The sequence below is a fragment of the Puma concolor genome, chromosome E4 (assembly GCF_028749965.1).
Source record: "Puma concolor isolate L17-30 chromosome E4, mPumCon1.1.hap2, whole genome shotgun sequence".
Lineage (NCBI taxonomy): Eukaryota > Metazoa > Chordata > Mammalia > Carnivora > Felidae > Puma > Puma concolor.
Window position 1 is genome coordinate 2,327,237 of NC_141683.1, and position 18,899 is coordinate 2,346,135.

The window sequence follows — 18,899 nt, forward strand, 5'->3', positions numbered from 1 at the left end:
AGGTCATTAATCGTTTCCCACTGTGACGTGTATTCATTTGATACGACTGTGGGATCACATTGCACGGATGACCCTCGCGAGCTTCATGCTGAGAAGGGAAAGTGAGGGGCAGAGCGTAAGTGTTCAAACCCTGCCTAACAGTGTGTCCTTTGGACATTGTGCTCATGGAGTAAAATGTGGGGCTCGATCTCACCACCCTGAGATCAAGACCTGAGCTGATGGGGCGCCTGGGGGGCTTAGTCAGCTGAGGGTCCGACTTTGGCTCAGGTCGTGATCTCAGGGTTCGTGCGTTGAGTCCCATGTCTAACTCTGTGCTGACAGCTCGGAGCCTGGAGCCTGCTTTGGATTCTGTGTCTCCCTCTCTCTCTGCCCCTTCCCTGCTCACACTCTGTCTCTCTCTCACACTCTCAAAAATAAATAAACATTAAAAAAAAGAAAAAAAATTTTTAATAAATAAAGAGTTGGACACTAAACCTGCTGAGCCACCCAGGCGCCCCTATTGTGAAAGTATTTTTGAAAGGCAAACTAACGATAAAGCTAACCATGAGGCCAGCGGTGCCCTCTGGGGAGAAGGAGAGAGATGCTGGGGGGTGGACGGGTGTGCCCTTGTGTGTGCTATCATTCTTTACGGCTGGAGTGCGTGAAGTCTTTGGAAATACAGGCAGAGGACAGGGTATCTTAAGCATCTGAAGGCTCTTGGTTACAAGGGCCCAGACTTCTCCCGTGTGGACCCAGGACCCAGTTAGGCCTGCGAGGCGGAAACTGTGGGGCCGGGTACCAGGCCGGACAGACGCGAGGTCCGAAGCCTTGCTTCTGTGCCATAGCAGGTGCCGCCGAGAGAGCGCGTGCCCGGCGCCGGTGCACAGACGGCTGCCTTCTGCAGGCTGGGCCGCCTGGGATCTGTCCCAGGGCCTGGGCGGAGACAGACACCCCAACAATCTAGGAACGAACAACAATCCGTCCTGATCCCAGGCCTGCTCTTCAGCCCTCCCCGGAGCTGAAGTGCTTGCCCTGAACCAGTGTTCCCTGACCCAAAGCAAGAGGCCCAGACGTTAATTCCAGAAAGAACTTGCTTGCGTTGTGGGACCAAACAGGAGTGGAGTGGGGTCAGAGAGGAGGCCCACCAAGCTGCAGGAGCGACCCCCGTCCAGCACCTCCTCCCCAGGGCTCGGGGAGGCCTGCGCCAGCCTCCCCCTGCCTCCCGCTGCAGGGGGAGGCTCCCCTGGGAGCCCTTTGCCGGATGCCGTGTCTCTAGGACACCTCCCACTGGGAGTCCAGGGCGGAGGGAGACCCACCAGGAGGGCATGTGAGGAGAAGGCGTTAGCTGTGAGTCCCCATGTGAGGAGACTGGGTGAATGGTGGGGGAAGGAGGGACTCTGGGCAGCTGGGGGGTGGGGAGGTATATTTATCTTGTGAGCTGGTGGCATTAAAAATAACCGGGGGCCCTGAGTAACCCAAGCTCCCCAGCCTTCTCTGTCGGTGGACGCAACGTGATGAGGAAGCAGAGCCTGTGATGAAGTCCTGCTCCACCCCCGCCCCCCACCCCCTGGAAGGGACCGGGCAGGCGGGTGCCCAGGGAGGGAAGGAGGAGGGGAGCAGGGAGCCTGGCGGGAACAATGCTGGCTCCCAGCCAGGAGCTGGAGTGGGGGGCTAAGGCGAGGGGAGGGCTGGGAGAGTGGGGTGGAGAGAGAGCGAAGAAAGGTGAGGTGACGGCGGTGTCCCCGCCCCGGGTGCGCCCACACGCTCCTCTGGCCGGTCCCTGAAGCCGCCTGAGAATGGAGCCTGTCCTCTGGGTTCCGTCCGATGAGGACCTAAAGCCACAGCAGGTGGCACTTAAGTTAGCCTTTGGGAAGGACTTCCCGGGAGGGCTGGGTGCGAAGGGAAGGGGTGAGCCAGAGAGGGCTGTGGGAGGGCGGACGTCTCCTTCTCCAGTAAGTGTCAGACTCCGCTGGCTCGTGGCCTGCGTTCTTGCCCCGAGACAGGCTGCTGGAAGGGTGACCTCACCTTTCTGCCTCTGCATTTCCACAGTCCCTTGGCTGGTTTCTGCGTCGGAGCCGTGATGACAGGACAATTACAGGAAAGCTTGTCTGAAAGGTCTAGCCTCTGCGCGGCTGGGAGGGGAGGCTGGAGCTGAGCCCCAGGCAACCTGAGGGTGGGGAGGCTACGGTGGGGAGGGGGCCCTCCTCCTCGGCGCCCTGTCCCACGCGGCGGGCTCCCAGGTCCCAGCCTGGCTCCGGAGCTGGGGGGGGGCCGTGGGATGACGTGCTTGGCACCTGGTCGGGGGTCAGGGGATATTTCCTCAGTGGCCCTGAGGTTGATGACAGGTGCCAGGGAATGCACTGGCTCTGCCCCCCACGGCGTCTGCACCGCGCTCACGCTCTGAAAATGGTTGTCAATAAATGCTGCCCATCCGAGGCCTGGCCTGGCCTGGATCCTCCCTTTGTAGGGCCTCGGAAACAGCGACAACACCTGTGGCCGTGTGCCACGCAGGGGGGCGGTGACCGCCCCCCCCCCCCCCCGCCACTCCTTATGCTCAGACACATGCCTGGGTGGGCTGAGATGGGTGGGGGGCTGGGTGTCCCTCCCGCAGCACGCTGGGCCAGGGGAAGGTGGCTCCCCCCTCCCCGGGCGGCTCTGGGCTGAACACCTCTGGGCTGGATACCCTTGCCTTCAGGCTCCTGCTGAAACCTTAGCTTATAATCCCTCACCTGAGGCTGAACGGCCCCCCGCACCTGTCCTGGCCTCAAAATCTGCGGCCCAGGAGGAGAGGGAGGCCCAGTGAGGTCACAGGCTTGCTCCACTCAGGGTGAGGGATGGAAAATAAGAGCACAGGGAACAGAGTTCTCTGCACACGGAAGAACCCAGTCCACCCAGAGAGCGAGAGGGTGTGGAGGGGCCCAGCTGACACCTGCTTTGTGCTAAAGCCAAGCAGCCCCCTTTTGTGTGACCAGTGATTTCCCTGACGTCCTAGCGACCCCCCAAGCAGGCCACACCCCTTTCTGGTCCCCAGTTTCCTCTCAAACAAAGGAGAGGCATGATCCCCGAGGGCCCTTCCTTCTGGGACTCTGTTCCCTGGTTCTAGAATTCCCAGCTTCTAAGATTCCACCTCGGGGCGGCGGAAGGGAGGGCTGGCTGCGGCCGTGGACCGTGCAGCTGTCGGCTGCTCGGGCTTGAGTCACCAGCTTGAATCCCAGCCTGGCTTGTCACACCTGCTCACCTCCAAGGGTGGGGGTGGGGGCTGGGACCTGAGTCAAGTCTCCTCCAGACGCCCCAGGTCTCCCCGGTGGCTGCCAGAGCTGCCCTCCTCTCTGCCTTCTGATCTCCCACAGCCCCTGCAAGCGGTTGAATCCCCGCAGGCATTTGGGAGAGGCTGGCCAAGCCAGTGCAGTGCTGGTGAAGGAGCTGGGAGTGGTCTGAGGTTTCTGGGGCGCCGGGCAGGGGCAGAGGTCAGGCAGACATTTGACGAGGAGGCAGAAGAATGCAGGAGATGACCTTTTAAAACCCTTCCAGTTGGCAGAGTTGGGGGGTGGGGGGAAAGCTCCGAGGGACGAGAAAGGGACCAGAATGTCGTGGGAATGATGGTTCGGGAGGAGACCATGGGCTGGGGTTAAGTGGGGTCAAGCCCGTGTCACCCTGCCCCCTTCCGTGCCCGCGACTGGGGCGAGGGGCTGACCCCGCCGTAGGGAGCAATTGTCAGGGCCCCGTGGGGAGCCTGGGAGCCTGGGGGGGCGCCGAGGGGGCAGGGGGAGAGGGACCAGCCTCTGGGGCACCCAAGGGAGAAGGCAAGGGAGGCCCCCTGCCCCTTACAGGGCCGCTGGGAGGTCTTCCTAGAGGGGAAGGAGGCCAGGGCAGGACTGGTGAGGAAGGGGCAGGCCACCCCCCCACCCCCCGCCGACGTGGGGAGACCCCGGCGGCCTGGCTGGTGGCAGGGGTGCCGCAGGCCGCCAGGTTCCTGCCGTTGCCTGGGAAGAGCCCAGCCCAGAGATCCTTATCCAGGATGGGAACAGAACTGGTTTCTCGACTGGCAGCGCCTGGGGGGGGGGGGGGGGGGCCGGGGACAGGAAGAAGCCGAGAGGTCAGGAGGGCAGCAGGCCTGCAGGAGACGCGCGGGAGGGCCTGCCCAGGGGACCCCTGGCCGGCCCCGGAACGGCCTCCCCCAGCTCTGCAGGGGCCCTGCTGGTGCTCGCACACAGTCTGCACCTTAGTTCGCTTTCTCCACAGACCAAAGGGCCCCCCAGACCCCCACAGTCCTTCTACCTGGCCCCCATCTTTCCTAGGTAGGGCTGGCCCAGCCAGGGGAAATACCTGGTTGGACTCAGCTCCCCCCCCCCATCTCCTACCCCCCTCCACAACACTCCAAGGCTCCCGAGGTCACTGGGGGAGGGGCAGGGGAGCCAACAGTCATGGGGGACCCGGGGAGGGGGACGCTCCTCAGAGCCTGCTCCCTTTCATCCCCCGCCACAAAGGGCCTGGCCGCCCCAGTGCCATCGATCTTGTGTCTGTGGCGGTCCTTAGGCGGCCCTTTGTCGGGACCTGGGGCCAGAGGGCCTGACCGGCAGGCCTCTCTCCTGACTCCCACCCCTGGGGCCCTCAATACCCTCTCCTGCCCCCTGGAGCTCAGCTCCCCTCCTGGATTCCCTCCTTCTCCGGGACCCTGTCGCCCCCTCCAGGCTCCTCGCAGCCTCCCCCTCTCCTCACCTCCCTCAGGGTCCCCAGTCTCCAGCCCCACTTCTGGCCGCCCTCCCCTGTGGGTTCCTTCTTGTCACACGCAGGCATGGAGGTACCTTTGGGCTCTGGGGGGGCCCCGCAGGCTGTAGGCTTTCCCGTCTTGGGTCTGGCTGTGCCCCGAATCTCTTCTAGGCCTGTCCCAGCAACGTGCTCCTGTCTCTCGCACAGCGTGCGGGTGTGCGTGCGTGCGTGCGTGCATGAGTGTGTGTGCGCACCTCAGTTCCCCTAAGATGTTGGTGTAGGTCTCCCCCCCCCCCCGCGCCCGGCCAACCCCGGGGTAGAATCAGTCACACGTGCCCCCTCCCTGGTCTCTGCCCTCCTGCCTTCTCTGGCCCTCTTCGCTCCAGCACTCGCCCTCCGGTCGCAGGACCAGAGGAGTTTCGGTGGCCCAGGTCCCCGTGTTGCCCCCTCTGTGCTTGAACTCTGAGAAGCCTGGATGGCAGAGAAGGTTCTGCCCACGGTGGCGGTGGCGTGCAGGCAGGGGATGGGGGCCCCCGTGCATTTTCTTCCAGAGGCACTGCTGAGTAATGAAGGCCCAGGTAACGGGAGACGAGGCAGAGGAGGCAGAGGAGGCAGAGGAGGAAGAGGGCCTTCAGGGTGGGAGGGAAGCTGGAGGGACTTTCTCACGGGCTGGGCCAGATGGGTGAGGCGGCCCCTCCCTGATCCCATCTCCTGGTCCAGGACTGTAACTTCCCTGTCACCTCAGGCTGGAGGGCGGGGAAGTGCTGGGGAAACAGAGCCAGGGGACGGGCCTCACCCTCTGGGAGCCCAGTCTCAGGGGGGACACACAGCCATTGTCCTCTGGGAGCCCCCAGGCTGATGGGGGAGACCCAGTCTCTGCCCTCCAGGAGTTCCCAGTCTGGTGGGAGAGGCCCAGTCCCTTCCCTCAAGGAGCCCCTAGTTTAAGGGGAAGACCTAGTCCCTGCCCTCCGGGAGCCCCTAGTCTGAGGGGAGGGACCCAATCCCTGTCCTCTGAGAGCCCCCAGTCTGGTGGGGGGAGGTCCAGTCCTGCCCTCACGGAGCCCCTAGTCTGAGGGCAGAGACCCAAACCCTCTCCTCTGAGAGCTCCCAGTCTGATGGGGGAGGTTCAGTCCCTTCCCTCAAGGAGTCCCTAGTCTGAGGGGAGAGACCCAAACCCTGTCCTCTGAGAGCCCCCAGTCTGAGGGTGGAGACCCAGTCCCTGCCTTCGGGCGTCTTGGGAAACAGAAACATGCCTCTAGTCTCTGCTCTTCTCAGCAGCTTGATTCCAGAAAGAGACAAACTGGGCAGCAAAGCAAGAACCTATGCTCCAGCCACAAAGGCCTGCGGAGGGGAAGCAGAAAGGAGATGAAGCCGGGCCTCGGGTTGAGGAGTTACAGTGCTTCTGGGTTAAAACAAAGCAAATGGCATCCAGAAAGCCTAGGTTCATCTCTCCATTTCTGAAAACAGAACCACCAGCCCCCAGGACCGAAGCCAGAGAGCCGTTCTGGGCACTCTGCCTTTTCTAACCCCTGGTCCCCTGACTCGTGCATCACGGGGTCTCTACTCTCTGCCCCAGCGTCTCCCCAGCCTCCTGCCCCCCCCACCCCCCGCTTGTCTCTGCTCCGTCTTTGCGTGGCAGCCAGAGGGATGCCACCCCCTTCAGTGGCTCATCAGTGGCTCATCACTGCTCTTGGAATCAAATAAGAAATATTTACTGTGGCCTCGGGCCCCTCAGGTTGTGCCTGTCCCGGCCCCCAAAGGCCCCAGCTGGCCTGCACTCCAGTCCCCAGGCCAAAGGCAGCCCCAGACTGTCCCTAGGGCCTTCCCCTGCGATTCTCCCTGCCTAGAGTACCCTCCCGTCTGCTTCACCCCACTGCGTCCTTCAGGCCCCCCGAAGTTCTCCGTCCTCCAGAGCACCTGCGTCCCCAGCACCTCTGCCCACCCCCAGGGTAAATGAGGCCTCCTCTGGTGCTCTCCCCCTCTCTCCGCCTTTCCTTCAAGCACCTACATGGTTACGTGGTCTGTGCTTATGAGTTGACCGGTGCGTTTATGTCTTTAATCTTCTGGTTCCCCGTTACAGGTCTGTTCCCTCCCGCAGGCCCCACGAGGGCAGCCATCTTGTCCATTGGATTCATTTCCAAGTTCCCAGCACCCAGCAGGGTGCCCGGCTCCCGGGAGGCTCTCAGGAAACAGTAGGCAGATGTGGACACGAAAAAGGGCCCACCATGGCCCCCACCCCCCACTCAGGGGCCTGGGCTGCCCCAGGACTCTGGACATCGTGTCCCCACTCTGGGGCCCTGACCTTCTGCTCTCAGCTGCAGCACGTGGCCTCTCGTGGGGCAGGAGCTGGAGGCCCTGGCCCCAGGGCACCCCAGTCTTTCAGGGAGTGGAGGCTCACCTGCCACACACAGGCTGTGAAGCGTGACCGCTGGCTGTCAGCACTGCTGGGGGAGGGGCCGCTGCCACCGAGAAGCCAAGCTCTGGAGAAGCGCTGGGCGCCCGTGGGCCAGAGGGCGCCTTGCGGTGCAGGTGCAGGGGGGGAGCACACGCAGGAGGGGGTAGGGGCCACGTCTTAAATGGCCTCTGATGCCAGTCTGGACTGCATTCTGGACAAAAAGAGGGGCTGCAGCTGATGGGAGTTTTATTTTGTTTTATGGATTTTTGAACAAGGCACTGACATAATACAGCTCATTTATTGAAGAGCCCCCTCTCTTGCCCCCGGCAGCATTTTGGAGGGTGGGTCAGAGAGGTGGAACCCTCGTTTCCTGAGGGCTTACTATTGCTAGGTGCTAGGTACATGCCTTTGTGAGGTGGACGTTGTACATAATTGCTATGTTATAGATTAGAAATCTGCAACCCTCCTCATAGGAAAGCGCTCCTTCCCATCCCAGGGGCTCTGGGGGGCTTGTCACACCGGCCCACCTGTCCCGTGGCCATGGCAGGGCACGAGGTCCAGGCCCCTTGCCCTGCCAATAGCCAGTGGGCCAAGGGACAGTCATGCGATCCAGCAGAATCGAACCCTTTCTGGGATGAAGATACGGACCCTGGGAGAGAGTCCTTCTTTTGGGGGACCCCAGGCTGTGACCATGTAAGCATGGGGCATCTGAAGACCATTTTCCATGATGGAGGGGAAACTTGTACGTGACAGGATTGAGCGTGGCCAGAGCACAAAGGAAACGGAGAGGACAGGATGGGGGCAGTGGGGAGAGGCTGGTGACCTTGCCTGGATTTGGCTGGACCCCACTGAAACTTCCCCGCACGTAAGTCATTGGATTACAGACCTAAAGCTCAAAGAAACAAAGCAACTCGCTTGAGGTCACGTAAGCATAAGCAGCCGGTGACAGAGCAGACCGCACGACGCCCTGACGGTGAAGAGCGGGGCAGGCCAGGTTGAAGGTGCTGTTGCCTAAACAGCTGAGCCCTGAGCCGGTCTGGTGGGGGGCCTTGGCCTGCGGGAGGGGGGCGGGCACTTGAGAGGTCACCATGGAACTTAGGAGGACTCGGTAGAGCCTGGACCTGAGAGTGGAGGTGTGGGAAGGGGTGTGGGGGCCGGCAGGGGTGGGTGTGCAGGTCTCAGGGCTGAGATAGTGGAGTCCCATCAGGGGGAGCCCCGGGCAGGAGCGAGGTCGGCCTGTGGGCATCGGTGAGCTCATCTGGAACCATGTGGGAGGTCAAGGCCAGGCCTGGGGTGGCCCAGATTGGAGCTGGAGGAGAGGAGGAACAATTGGAGGAGGAAGCTGTGTCACCATCATGGAAAAGTGGGAGTCAGCTCCTGCGGGGGGGTGGGGGGGGTGGGGGGGGGGTGGGGGGGTGGGAGTGCCCCTGCTGAGAGGACGGGAGAAGGAGGCTGGAAGAGGGGAGGGGTGGAGGGGGCGGTGGGCGGAGGGAGGGAGGGACGAGGGGAAGGCCCATCCCTCCTCTCATCCTGCTGCTTGAACACCGGCCTCCCACACTGCATTTCAGAGGCAAAGTGGAACTCAGGCGACTCATCTGTCCCCTTCCCAAGGAGCCAGAGACGGGTTGTATTTTTCAAAACATTTTAATAACATTAACCAATAAATATTCTACACTGTGTGGGCTACCGGGACAAAGAGTGGAAACCAGAGGGCCGTCTTTCCCACTGGGGCCCTCAGGTCCCCTCACAGAGAGAGGGGCTGTGCTCTGGGCTGGTTTGGGGCTGGGACTGCTGGCTGGGGAAGGGGAGTGACTCTGGACCGGGTGATCAGGGTTCTTACCATCCACCCCTCTTTGTTGGGGGAGCGGAGGAAGGGGAGGCCCCAAACAGCAGAGCCCCGCTGGAGGCATCCCAGCATCCCCGGGAGTGAGCGGGGTGAGGGGAGAGCTAGCCTAGAAGGAAGGGGGAAGGGCAGTGGGGCAGGGAGCAGGGGCTGGGGGGCGGCTCTGGAAGCCCTTGGACCGTCGGCCGCTCACTCTCGGACATAGACCCTGGTGCACACGATATCATCCGCCGTCATGGTCTAAAAGGACAGAGGTCAGAAGTCATCGTTAACCTGGAAGGCCCCTGGTCCTGCTTCTAGATTCAGAATGGACAGGCAGGGGCTGGCTCCCAAAATGCCCTGGTGTCACGGGAGGGAAGACGGCATAGACCCCCCGGGGCTGTGTCCCCCATACTCCTCCCCAAGCTGTGAGGACGGATTGCCCAGATGCCACCCTGCCGCCTCAGCCCACATGGCTTGCTCCACACGGGACACCATTGCACGGCCACAGGGCAGCAGCCTGTGGGACAGGGACAGCTTAGTCCTTCCCCAGCAGCGCCATCAGGAGGTGGGGAGGCCAGCTATGGTCGGTCTTGAACCTCCAGCGCCCTGCAGCGTCCCAGAAAAGCCCGAAGGTGGCACCGGGCTTGTGCTCAGCTCGGAGCAGCTTACCAGGACCAGCTCCCCGTCGTTGGTCAGCTCCCTGGTCCACGAGGTCTTGGGACCCTCTCCCTTCAAAAGCCTCTGCTCGCAGACCATTTTGTTCTCACTCTCCCATTTCACCAGGCTCTGCAGGAGAGAGGCCAGGTGGGCTGGGCCCGCAGCAGGGTGGGTGCCGCGAGAGGGATTTGCTCCGCTGGAAGGATCCCAGAACACTCCGGAAAACGGCACGTGGTGAGGCAGGGCAATGGAGGCCATGACCCCGAGGGACTCACCTTGCAGGGTCTCCCGTCCACCGTCTGCTCCTCGAACTCCTCTCCGATCTTGAAGTTGATCTCCGTGGTGCGCACCGTGGTGGAGGTTTTGATGTAGAAAGTGTCTCCCTCCTGCTTGATCTCCACCGCCGGCTTCGATGCCGCCGCCACGGCGATCTTCCTCAGCATCACGTTCACCCCTGCAGGGAGGTGCCGGCGCCCTCACTTCGGCCCAGTTCACCTCACTTGCCGCCCTTGGTCCGCCCTGCTCGACACCCTCCGCTGGGGTGGACTCCGCAGAGTCACCGTCTTCACCCCTGCCCAAGGGCAGGCCAGACCCGTCTTCACCCCTGCCCAAGGGCAGGCCAGACCCGGGATCCCCAGCCAGGCCCCGCCACTCCCATCCAGGAAGTAGGGGCCACTTTCCTTCCTGCCGGACCCACCTCCCCTGTCTGGCGCTGGGTTGGCCTTCATGTGCCCAATCTCTGTCCCTCCCCAAAGTGAGGAGCGGGGACTACAGTGGGTGACGAGGAGGGGGGCGGCTGGTCCCCTCTTACAAATGGCCTGGGGAAGCCAGAGATTCTGCAGTGAGATCCACTCGGCCCTGACATCCACGTGGCTTGGCCTCTCTGGCAGGCCAGGTGACTCTGGGCAGGTGACGGAACCTTTCTGGGCCTCGGGTTCCTCAAGCATAAAGTGGAGCCCCCACAGCACGGGTGACGTGTGCAGGACTCAGCGCACGCAGCACTGGGTACACCTTCCAGCTTTCAGGAAACAGGAGCTCTTATTATTTTTACTGAGAAAAGGAAGTCAAAGGAAAAGCCAGAGCTCACCTGCCCTCCTGGCTCCTCTCCCCTCGTGGGACAGAAAGGGACACTGCCCCCCCCTCCCCCCCATATGTTCCTTACTCTAGGATCGTCGTGACCTCAGTGGTCAGGTCTTCTCGTTCAGCCTCTGTGGACCCAGAGTCCCTGTGCCTGCCCCCCACATCCTTCCCCACACTGGACCCCTTCTCTTTGCTCCCCAGTCTCTAAGAAGGGTGGCGAAGCCAGGAGACAGCATCTGTCCCAGGAAGAAAAGCAGGCAGGGAGGCCTACCTGGCAGGGGCGTGTCTGAGCATCACCCCGCTTCCCCTGCTGGGCGCCCCCACCCTGACCTGGAGCAGAGACCTTCAGGGAAGCAAGGGGTGGGGATCGGGGAGGGGGGGGCAAGCAGGGTTGGGTCAGGGAAGCCGAGCTCCCTGGCCCCCCTGCACACCTGGGTTCCTACAGAAACAAATCCTCTTTCCCCTTGGCACCAAAGCAGACCTGCTCTGTTCCAGAAAGGGACAGGGAGAGCGGATGGACTCCCCCAGGGGTCCTAGGAGCCCCCTTCTCGGCTGTTGGGAGAAATGACCGAGGTCCCTGGGCCTGGTCACCTTGGTAGAGGAGGCCCATCCCACCCTGTCTCCACCGTGTTGCCCCCTGAAAGTCCAGCTCACCTTCTGACAACCATTTTCCCCGTTACAGGAACAGAATCTGCTCACACAGCCCGCCTACCATAGTGGATGGGACACGTATCCCCCAACACCACCTGGGCATGCCTCACCAGGAAAGGGATCCTTGACTGGGGCAGAGGGGGCAGGGAGGGGCCGAGGTTCCTGCAGAGGCAAGGCTGGGCGAGGCCGGGCTCGCAGGAGACCCCGCTCCAGCCAGGGCTGTTTGTCTAACGGGTCTGTTTTCAATCTGCCCCCAGCAGGGCCTGAGGAGGGCACGTGGCTCTGAGAGACCCTGCAGGGAGGACAAACAGACCACAGACAGACAGACCACAGGGTTGGGCTTGGGCTCTTAGTCTCCAGCTGGGCCTGCGGGTGTGTGCCCGGCCACCTCGGGCCTCATCCACTGGGGACAGGGGCCAGAATCCAGACAAGGGGAGGGAACGCATCTAGGCTTTCTGAAGGGAGAGTCTTCATTTTGGTTTTTAGTTTCAGCGAGGGCAGAGTGGGGAAGAAGGGAGACATGCCTCGAAGGAGTGCTGGGGTTAGGGGGAAAGAGCTAATGGCCAGGCGTGATGGAAACAGCGTTCCAGACTCTTCGGAGGTCCAGACTCACCCACACACAAGTGCCCCCCCACTCCCCCTGTCCAACCGGGGTCACTGTGTTCAGTCTAGAAATGGATGGCATGCTTACCCGTAGGCCGCAGGGCTCCCAGGTGGCGGCTTCCCAAATGTTCCCCTTCCCAGAGCCCCCTCCCAGCAGCCTGGGCTGGGGCAGCTTCCCACACACCTCAGGGCACCCAGGAGTTGGGAAACGCACTGAGACTAGCCTCCACTCCCCCCACCTTTAACCCACACACCCCGCAGGGCTGCGGGGGGCGGGGGGGGGGTCTCAGGGGAGGGAGGGAGAAGAGAGCCCGCAGTTTTTCGGGAATGGGGGGCTGGGGTTTCACACGAAGCCATTTGTTGAAATCTAAGAAAGTGATAATTATGCAGAGACTTGGGCCTCTGGAGCTGCCCGCCTAGGGAAGCATTAGTCTCACGGATGGGGGGCGGGGGCGCAGAGTGGAACGCGCTGAACCGGGAGGCCGTGTGGGGACTGGGCTACTGGCTGCCGCGGGGGGGCCAGGGGCGAAGAGGCGGCAAGGTCTCGGAGGGGCTCCCCTGCCCCACCCCCGGGACACCGACCTCGTGCTTTCTACTGGATCCACAGGCTGGTCGCTCAGGACCTTTAGGTCCCGGCCCTGAGCCCCCCGACCCAGGCGCTCGGCCCCCTTGCTCGGGGACGCTGACGCCCAACCTCCCCCGCCCGGATCCCCGCCCTCCTTTCTTTCCCGTGCCCACCTCGAGGCCCCGGGCGCCCGAAAATCTCCTTACCCAGCACTTTGAGCAAATCCTCGAAGTTTTCCGATCGGATGATCTTCCAGCTGCCGGAGAAGTTGGGCATGATGCTTTGGTCGGAGCACTGGACGCCGAGTCTTTTCGTCAAGAGAGATGTCGCCGTCGCCTGGTCGTGAGACTCGGGAGCCAGGACACGTCCCAGGACAACCCCGGAGCTGGCTTGGGCTCCCGCGCGGGCAGCTTTTATACCCTGCGCCGGGCCCGCCCCTACGAGAGAGAGAGAGAGAGAGAGAGAGAGAGAGAGAGAGAGAGATGGCTCCGCCTGCCGCCCCGCCCCCCACCCCACCTGGGGGGCCCTGAGCCCCGGCTCCCCGGCCTCTGGATCTGGCCCCGGGGGCGGGTGCAGGGCTCGCCGGCCTGAGACAGCTGGCTCCCGCGCCAGGGGTGTCTGGGGAGGCGACACGGGCCGAGCGCTCGGCTTGGGCTCTCAGCCGGGAGGAGGGGGCGCCAGGCCCGGGGCGCAGATACCCAGGTCTCACGTCCTGCAGCGCGAGCCCCAGGGTCACGTCTCGCTCGGTCCCCACCTGACTCGGTGCGCTCGGCCCCTTGGCGCCCGGCACCCGGCGGCACTACCAGCGGGCGAATCCCGCTCCGAGCCGGAGCTGCGGAAGACGAGGCGGCGGGGCTCGGCTCCACTGGGGCCCAATTGGGTCCGGGGCGGCCGCCCCGAGCTCAGAGACCTGTGGGGGAGGCCAGGGGCTGCGGGGCCGGGCACCCGAATGAGGCAACGGCGCCCCCTGCTGGAGCGGCTGCAGGGGGCGGGGAGGGGCGCCCCCCCGCCCCCCCCCCCAGGCAGGTCTCCCCAGAGTTTAGGGCTGCGGCAGTGCCGGGGGCCTCTGGGGACCCTGGAAGCTGGCGCGGGGGAGACTCCCACCTCTTCAGGGGTTGGGCAGGCATCGAAGGGTTAAGCAGGAGCCGCGGGCGCGAGTCTGGGGAGGGCAGAGGTCACAGCCAATCACTTGACACGAGCTCTTTATTAAGGCGGTTTCTCCGTCTCCGGGCTCCCCGGACCCCCAGGGGATCGCAGCCGGCGGCGGGGAGGGGAGGCGGGGACCGAGGCGGGGACCGAGGCGCGGAGCCCCGGCGCGCCACGCTGCCACCCAGGTTGCAGGGAGACTGGGTGCCCCGGGAAGGGGGTGGAGCGGGGTCTCAGGTGTCACCGTCGTGCGCAGTCCAAAGGGCGGAAGGAGAGGCCGCGCCGCGCCCCCCCCCCCCCCCCCAGCAGCTTCGGAGCGGAACATCAAAGGAGGGGGCCGGGCCGGCTACCCGCGGAGACCCCAGCGGGGCGGGCTGGGGGGGGGCCTGACCCAAATGGAGGTCCGGCCGGGAGCCCCCGAGGCCGCCAACGGTAGAGCCGCGGAGGCGGACGGGCCCGGCGGGCGCCCAGGACTGCGGCCCGCTTCCCGTGGCGAAAGCGCGCACGTGGCCCCGCTGCCCGCCGCGCGCCGCACCCAGGCCCCGCTCCAGGCCCCTCGCGAGGAAAAGCCCCACATCTGGTCCCGGCGCTGGCCCCTCCCTGCCAGCGTGTCCGTGGGAGGGGCAGAGGACAGGCTCACTGGGACTCGGAACCCTTCTTCTTAGAGCCCCGGACCGGCCAAGAGGGTTGGGGGCCTTGGCTGGGGAGGAGGCCGGCGGAACAGAGCCCCAGGAGAGGGGCTGGGGAGCTTCACGGAAGCCCGGACAAGTGCTGGGGCTCCCTCCGTGCTGTGAAGAGGGGAATCCCTGAAAAATGCCTGTGTGCAGACAGTGCAGCAGCCGGGGTGCCTCTGAACTGAAGGGATGGATGGCAGCGGGACTGCCCTGCTTCAGGGAGGGAGCTGCGTGCTTCAGCCGGGCTTTAGGGGTCCCGGGCTTGTGTGGGAGGGCTTCTCTGGGGGTGGGGGGTGGCCTGGGCTTCTGCAGTAAGAGGGCAGCAGGTCGGAGCTCTTGGAGGAAGGGCAGACAAAAGCAGAGGTGGTGGAGGGGAGGGGTGGGGGGATGCCTTGGTCTTGACCCGGGTCACCACGACCACCTCCTCTCCACACCAGCCCTCTGAGGCCCCTGCCAGAGAGTCCAGTCCCCGGCTCCGTGGGCATCTTTCCTGCTGTACATGAGAAGGGCCGGTGCAGGCCGGCTCCCCCACGGGCCTGGTGACTAAGGATGTTAAAACCTCACCCAAAAGATGGTCAGCGGGAGGCTGGACCCACAGGAGCACAGAGGAGGGATGTGGTCTGGCTGAGGATCCTGGCGAGCTTGGAAGGGGGCTCTCTGGGGTGGGGGCAGGGAGGCCTGGGCCCATACACCTCCCTTCACTTCCTCACCCCAACCCCCCCCCCCCCTTGGCCAGGCAGCCAGAAGTTCCAAAGAGACAGAAGTAAGACAAAGGGAAGTCGGGCTGGGAAGGGAATTTTTTCCAGATGTGAGTGCTTGTGGTTTGGCAGCTCTGAGCCTGAGCTCCGGCCCCCGGCACCCCAACCCTGGCCGAGGGGGTGGGTATGGGGTCTGAGAAGCTAGGCCGGCGGTCCCAGCCCCCAGCAGCCCTGTGAGCCCACGGGCAGCGTGCTGGCGGACGGGCAAGTGGAGGGGGCTCCGGGGAAGATGCAGGGGAAGGGGCTTAGGGGACACTGGGAATGGGACAAGAGGACTGGGGGTTGGGAAAGGGGGCTACCAGTGGGGGATGGGGAGCCCAGGGGCTAGGCTTGGAACCGGGCAGCGGGGAGGAGCTTAACCCCCACCCCACCGTCAGTCACCCAGTCACAAACAACTGGCTTTAATTTCCCTCCAGGATCAATAAGGAGAAGGAATTTCCCTAGTGTTGCTGGCCTTTTCATTATGACCAAACCTGATGCAGATCTGCCTGGGGGGGGGGGTGTAGGGGGGGAGTGCGCAACCCAATCCCCTTTCTAGCTTTCTAGGAGCCTTGGTCCTACCCCTGTTGGGGGCTCCCCCAGGAATTTGGAGACTCAGGGAGGGGGCGCAAAGTTGATGAGAAAAGCTAGAACAGCGGAGGCAGCATGGGGGTGGGGTGGGGAGGAAACTGGGCTAACAGTTAGGAAAGGAACGTTCTGGGGCTTTGTTCCCATTGCTCGGTGGCTGAGAGGAAAGTGGCTGGTTTTGCAGTGGAAGGAATGGAGGTTGGCGCGCTCCTGGCTGGGTGGAGGGGCGCGAGCACGAGTGGATGTAGATGTGTGCCCTACGGGGGGGGGGGACGGGTCTGGGGGCTTGGGAAGAGGAGCTGCCCCTACCCCCTCTCCGTCGCTTCGGTGAGGATGGGGCTGGAGGGACCAGCAGCCCAGCTGGGGTTGGAAAGAGTGGGAGAGTCGCGAATCCCACCCCCCTCCCGCCCAGTCATGAACCCCTTCCCCTCCCCGACCTACTGGGACCGGAGAAGATTCTCTGGCCAAACTCAGCACTTGTATACGAGCCTCACCCTGAGCAGTGTTATTACATCTGCTGGGTCAGAGAGTTTGTTGGCTGGGAGTCCTGTAGAAATTAAACCCAGGTGAGGCTGGACACTGGGTCTCTGCCACTCGGTGTAGGGGCAGCAGGGCAGGGCGGGGGGGGGGGGGGGGGGGGGGAGGGTGTCTGAGAGTAGGATAAAAGAGCCAGGAGTGGCCGGGGAAGGACAGTGGTGTCCCCTGGGTCCCCCGACCGTCAGCATTCCACATGGGGCAGTGTGAACTCAAGCCTCCTGACCCCTGGTCTGGTCTGACCCCTCAGGACCGAGGGGAATGTTCCATTCTTGTCTGTCTCCCTGGGTTCAGGGACCCAGCCTTTTGCAAGGCTTTGGTAAGGCCTGGCTCCGACTCTCCCCACATCGGATTGCTGTTGTAGCAGGACGCACGGAGGTTAGACTGGAAAAAAGCTTCCAGTGCGCCGAGGTGCCGTCTGGGGGACAGGGCCAGAGACCTGGAAAGCAGGCGACTCACCTCCCTGCAAACCAGGGAAAGGGCGGCAGAGAATCCCGAGTGACCTGAAGAAAGGGGCAGCTGGACTCAGAGGGGATGACAGTGACCTCCAGGGCAGGTGTGGCCCGGAAGGGTCAGACGGTCGGTCGGGGTGAGGGGGGGCGGGGGCTGCCCGAGTCAGAAGTCAGTCAGAGCGGCGAGGGTCTGCGCCCCGGCGCCCAGGCGGCTCCTCTGTTGTTTTTGGCTCTGGTGCCTGGTTCCCAGCTGCCAACGCTCTCCTCAGGGCTGGGCCGGGCCCCGAGCGGGGCAGGCAAGAGGGAGGAGGTGGGGATGCCCTGGCTGAGGACGTGTCCAGACTGAATCTTGTCCCCCGAGAGAGGCCCCTGGCTCAGCTGGCCTCCGGTCACACTGTTCTCGCTCCCTGACCCCGGGATCTTTGCTTCTCTGTCCCTCTGCCTTTGTTCCAGACTGGTGCTTCCTGCTGGTCTGGCATAGGGCATCACCTCTCTCCCCACCTAGGCCGCTGCCCATTCTTGCCTGCTGCGGTCGGCGACAGGCACCGAAGTCGGGCTCCCCTTACTCTGGTCTTCCTGCCTCTTGGAGAACCTCCAGCGTTAAGTCAGGGATCCAGCGTGGCTGGCACTGTTGATGGCAACTGCCAGCATCTGAGGCTGCACAGGCCTGGGCCTGACTCTGGCCAGCTGTGCCCTTCCCACCCCCCCCCCCCCCACCGTTTCCCCTCCGGAAGGAGCCCCTCCCCCTCCCAGGGCAGCACTACTGGAGGGAGAAGTCAGGCGGCACCAGCACCGTGACCCGCAGTTAAACTCCTCTTGGCTTTTATGAGCCAGTGACTGGGGCTGGACCCCTCTGCCACTCCCACCCTGTGCTGGGCACCGGCCCCTTAACCCCTGGCAGCCCAGGGCAGGAAAGGGAAGCTGGAGCAGAGACAAGTGTGGCAGTAGGCAGGCGGTGGTCTTGCACAGGACTGGCTCTGGGGGCCCAAGCCATCTCGCAGATGCCTCCTCTCCCGCTCTCTGAGGACGGGGAAACTGAAGAAGAGCCAGAGGTCCCGGGAACCCCTCTCCCTGTTGAGATGATCAGGAGTTTCGGGAAGAAGAAGGAAATCTGCAGGGCTGCACGCGGGGTGGGTGCTCTCTTCCTGCTCTGGCCTGGGCTGCAGAGGGTGGGCACTGGGCCAGAGAGGCAGACTCTGGGACTGGACAGGAAAGGGGCAGGAGGGAGGGGAGGGGGTTACGGTGCCAGAGAAGAGGCTGTGAGGTTTTGAGGTCTGGGCTTTGAGGTTCTGGACGGGGCTAGAAAGAGGGCATTGGACTCTGTCCCCAGGAGCCGGGGCAGGACAACATGGGCTGATGGGTCAGCGTCAGGAAGGAGGTCAGCTAGAGGAGGACTCCTCGGCTAGGCTCCTGGGTGCTCCCTTTCCCTCTTCTCCCCGCCCCACGAAGCACGCCTGCAGGCAGTGACACCCAGTAGTTGGGCTGGGTGCCCCTGCCCCTGCCTGGCTCCAGGGAGGAGGCCAGAGCCCCGGAAGCTAGATAGTAAGGACCAGCTTCCCCGACTCCAGGATGCTTCCTGCTGCAGACCAGGCCCAGGCTCGCCTCTCTGTAGGGCCAGTGGGCCAGACTCCCGGAGACAGAGGTGCAGGGGAGCGAGCAGAGTGGGGGAGGGCCCCAGAAGCCCAGCTTCCCAGTCCCTGCCCCCACATTCCCATCTTAAGTGGGCAGGGAGTTAAAAGACACAAGAGTTCAGCGTCTGGCCCCTTAGCAGGCTAGGGCCTTGTCCTTCCAGTGACCCCCCCATCCCTGCCCCTCCTTACAGTCTGCTAGAGATGGGCGGTGGGGGAGGCCCAGACAGCCTGAGCCCTAATGGCTTTCCCCGGGCAGCATGAACAAAATGGGAAAAAGATGTGTGAGGTGGGCAGCTCTGATTTCCTTTCTCATGCGGGCGCCAGCTCTGGTCTGGAAAATGTTAGCTGTCAAAGAGAGAGAGACTGAGCAGTCTCCGGCCTCCCCCTGCCCTGCACTCCCTACACCATCCCATCCCGCACGGGTGGGGGGGGGGGGGGGGCCCAGCCCGCCTGGATTCCCTGAGGGCACCGGGCTAGGGCCTGTGAATTTCACGTGGTGGGGCTGCCCCGACCAAGCCCCACCTCCCCTGCCTGTGTCTCCTCCGCCAACCTGGGGAAGACATCCCAGGGGCAGTTTTGGCACTTGGGGATTCGCAGGGACACGTCGTCGTCCCTGGGGGATCAAAGGAGCCAGTGGCAGCGTCTCCTGGATTAGGCAGTCTCACACCTCCT

General features: G+C 63.6%; 1 protein-coding gene across 1 annotated transcript; it reads right to left on the bottom strand.

Annotated features, from left to right (window-relative positions):
* Positions 1-8,709: 8,709 nt before the first annotated feature.
* CRABP2 (cellular retinoic acid binding protein 2) lies at positions 8,710-12,884 on the bottom strand. Its single transcript, XM_025915273.2, has 4 exons — positions 12,672-12,884; positions 9,842-10,020; positions 9,579-9,695; positions 8,710-9,167 (listed from the first exon to the last, which is right to left on the bottom strand). Exons 1-4 carry the CDS (start codon positions 12,739-12,741, stop codon positions 9,117-9,119), a joined length of 417 nt encoding a protein of 138 aa, XP_025771058.1. The 5' UTR covers positions 12,742-12,884; the 3' UTR covers positions 8,710-9,116.
* Between the last annotated feature and the right edge of the window lie 6,015 nt (positions 12,885-18,899).

Coding starts and splice junctions, on each gene's coding strand:
- CRABP2 (XM_025915273.2), bottom strand. CDS start 12,741: ATGCCCAACTTCTCCGGCAGCTGGAAGATCATCCGATCGGAAAACTTC. Junction 9,696..9,841: donor TGGACGGGAGACCCTGCAAG/GTGAGTCCCTCG, acceptor TCTCTCCTGCAG/AGCCTGGTGAAATGGGAGAG. Junction 9,168..9,578: donor ACGACGGGGAGCTGGTCCTG/GTAAGCTGCTCC, acceptor CTGTCCTTTTAG/ACCATGACGGCGGATGATAT.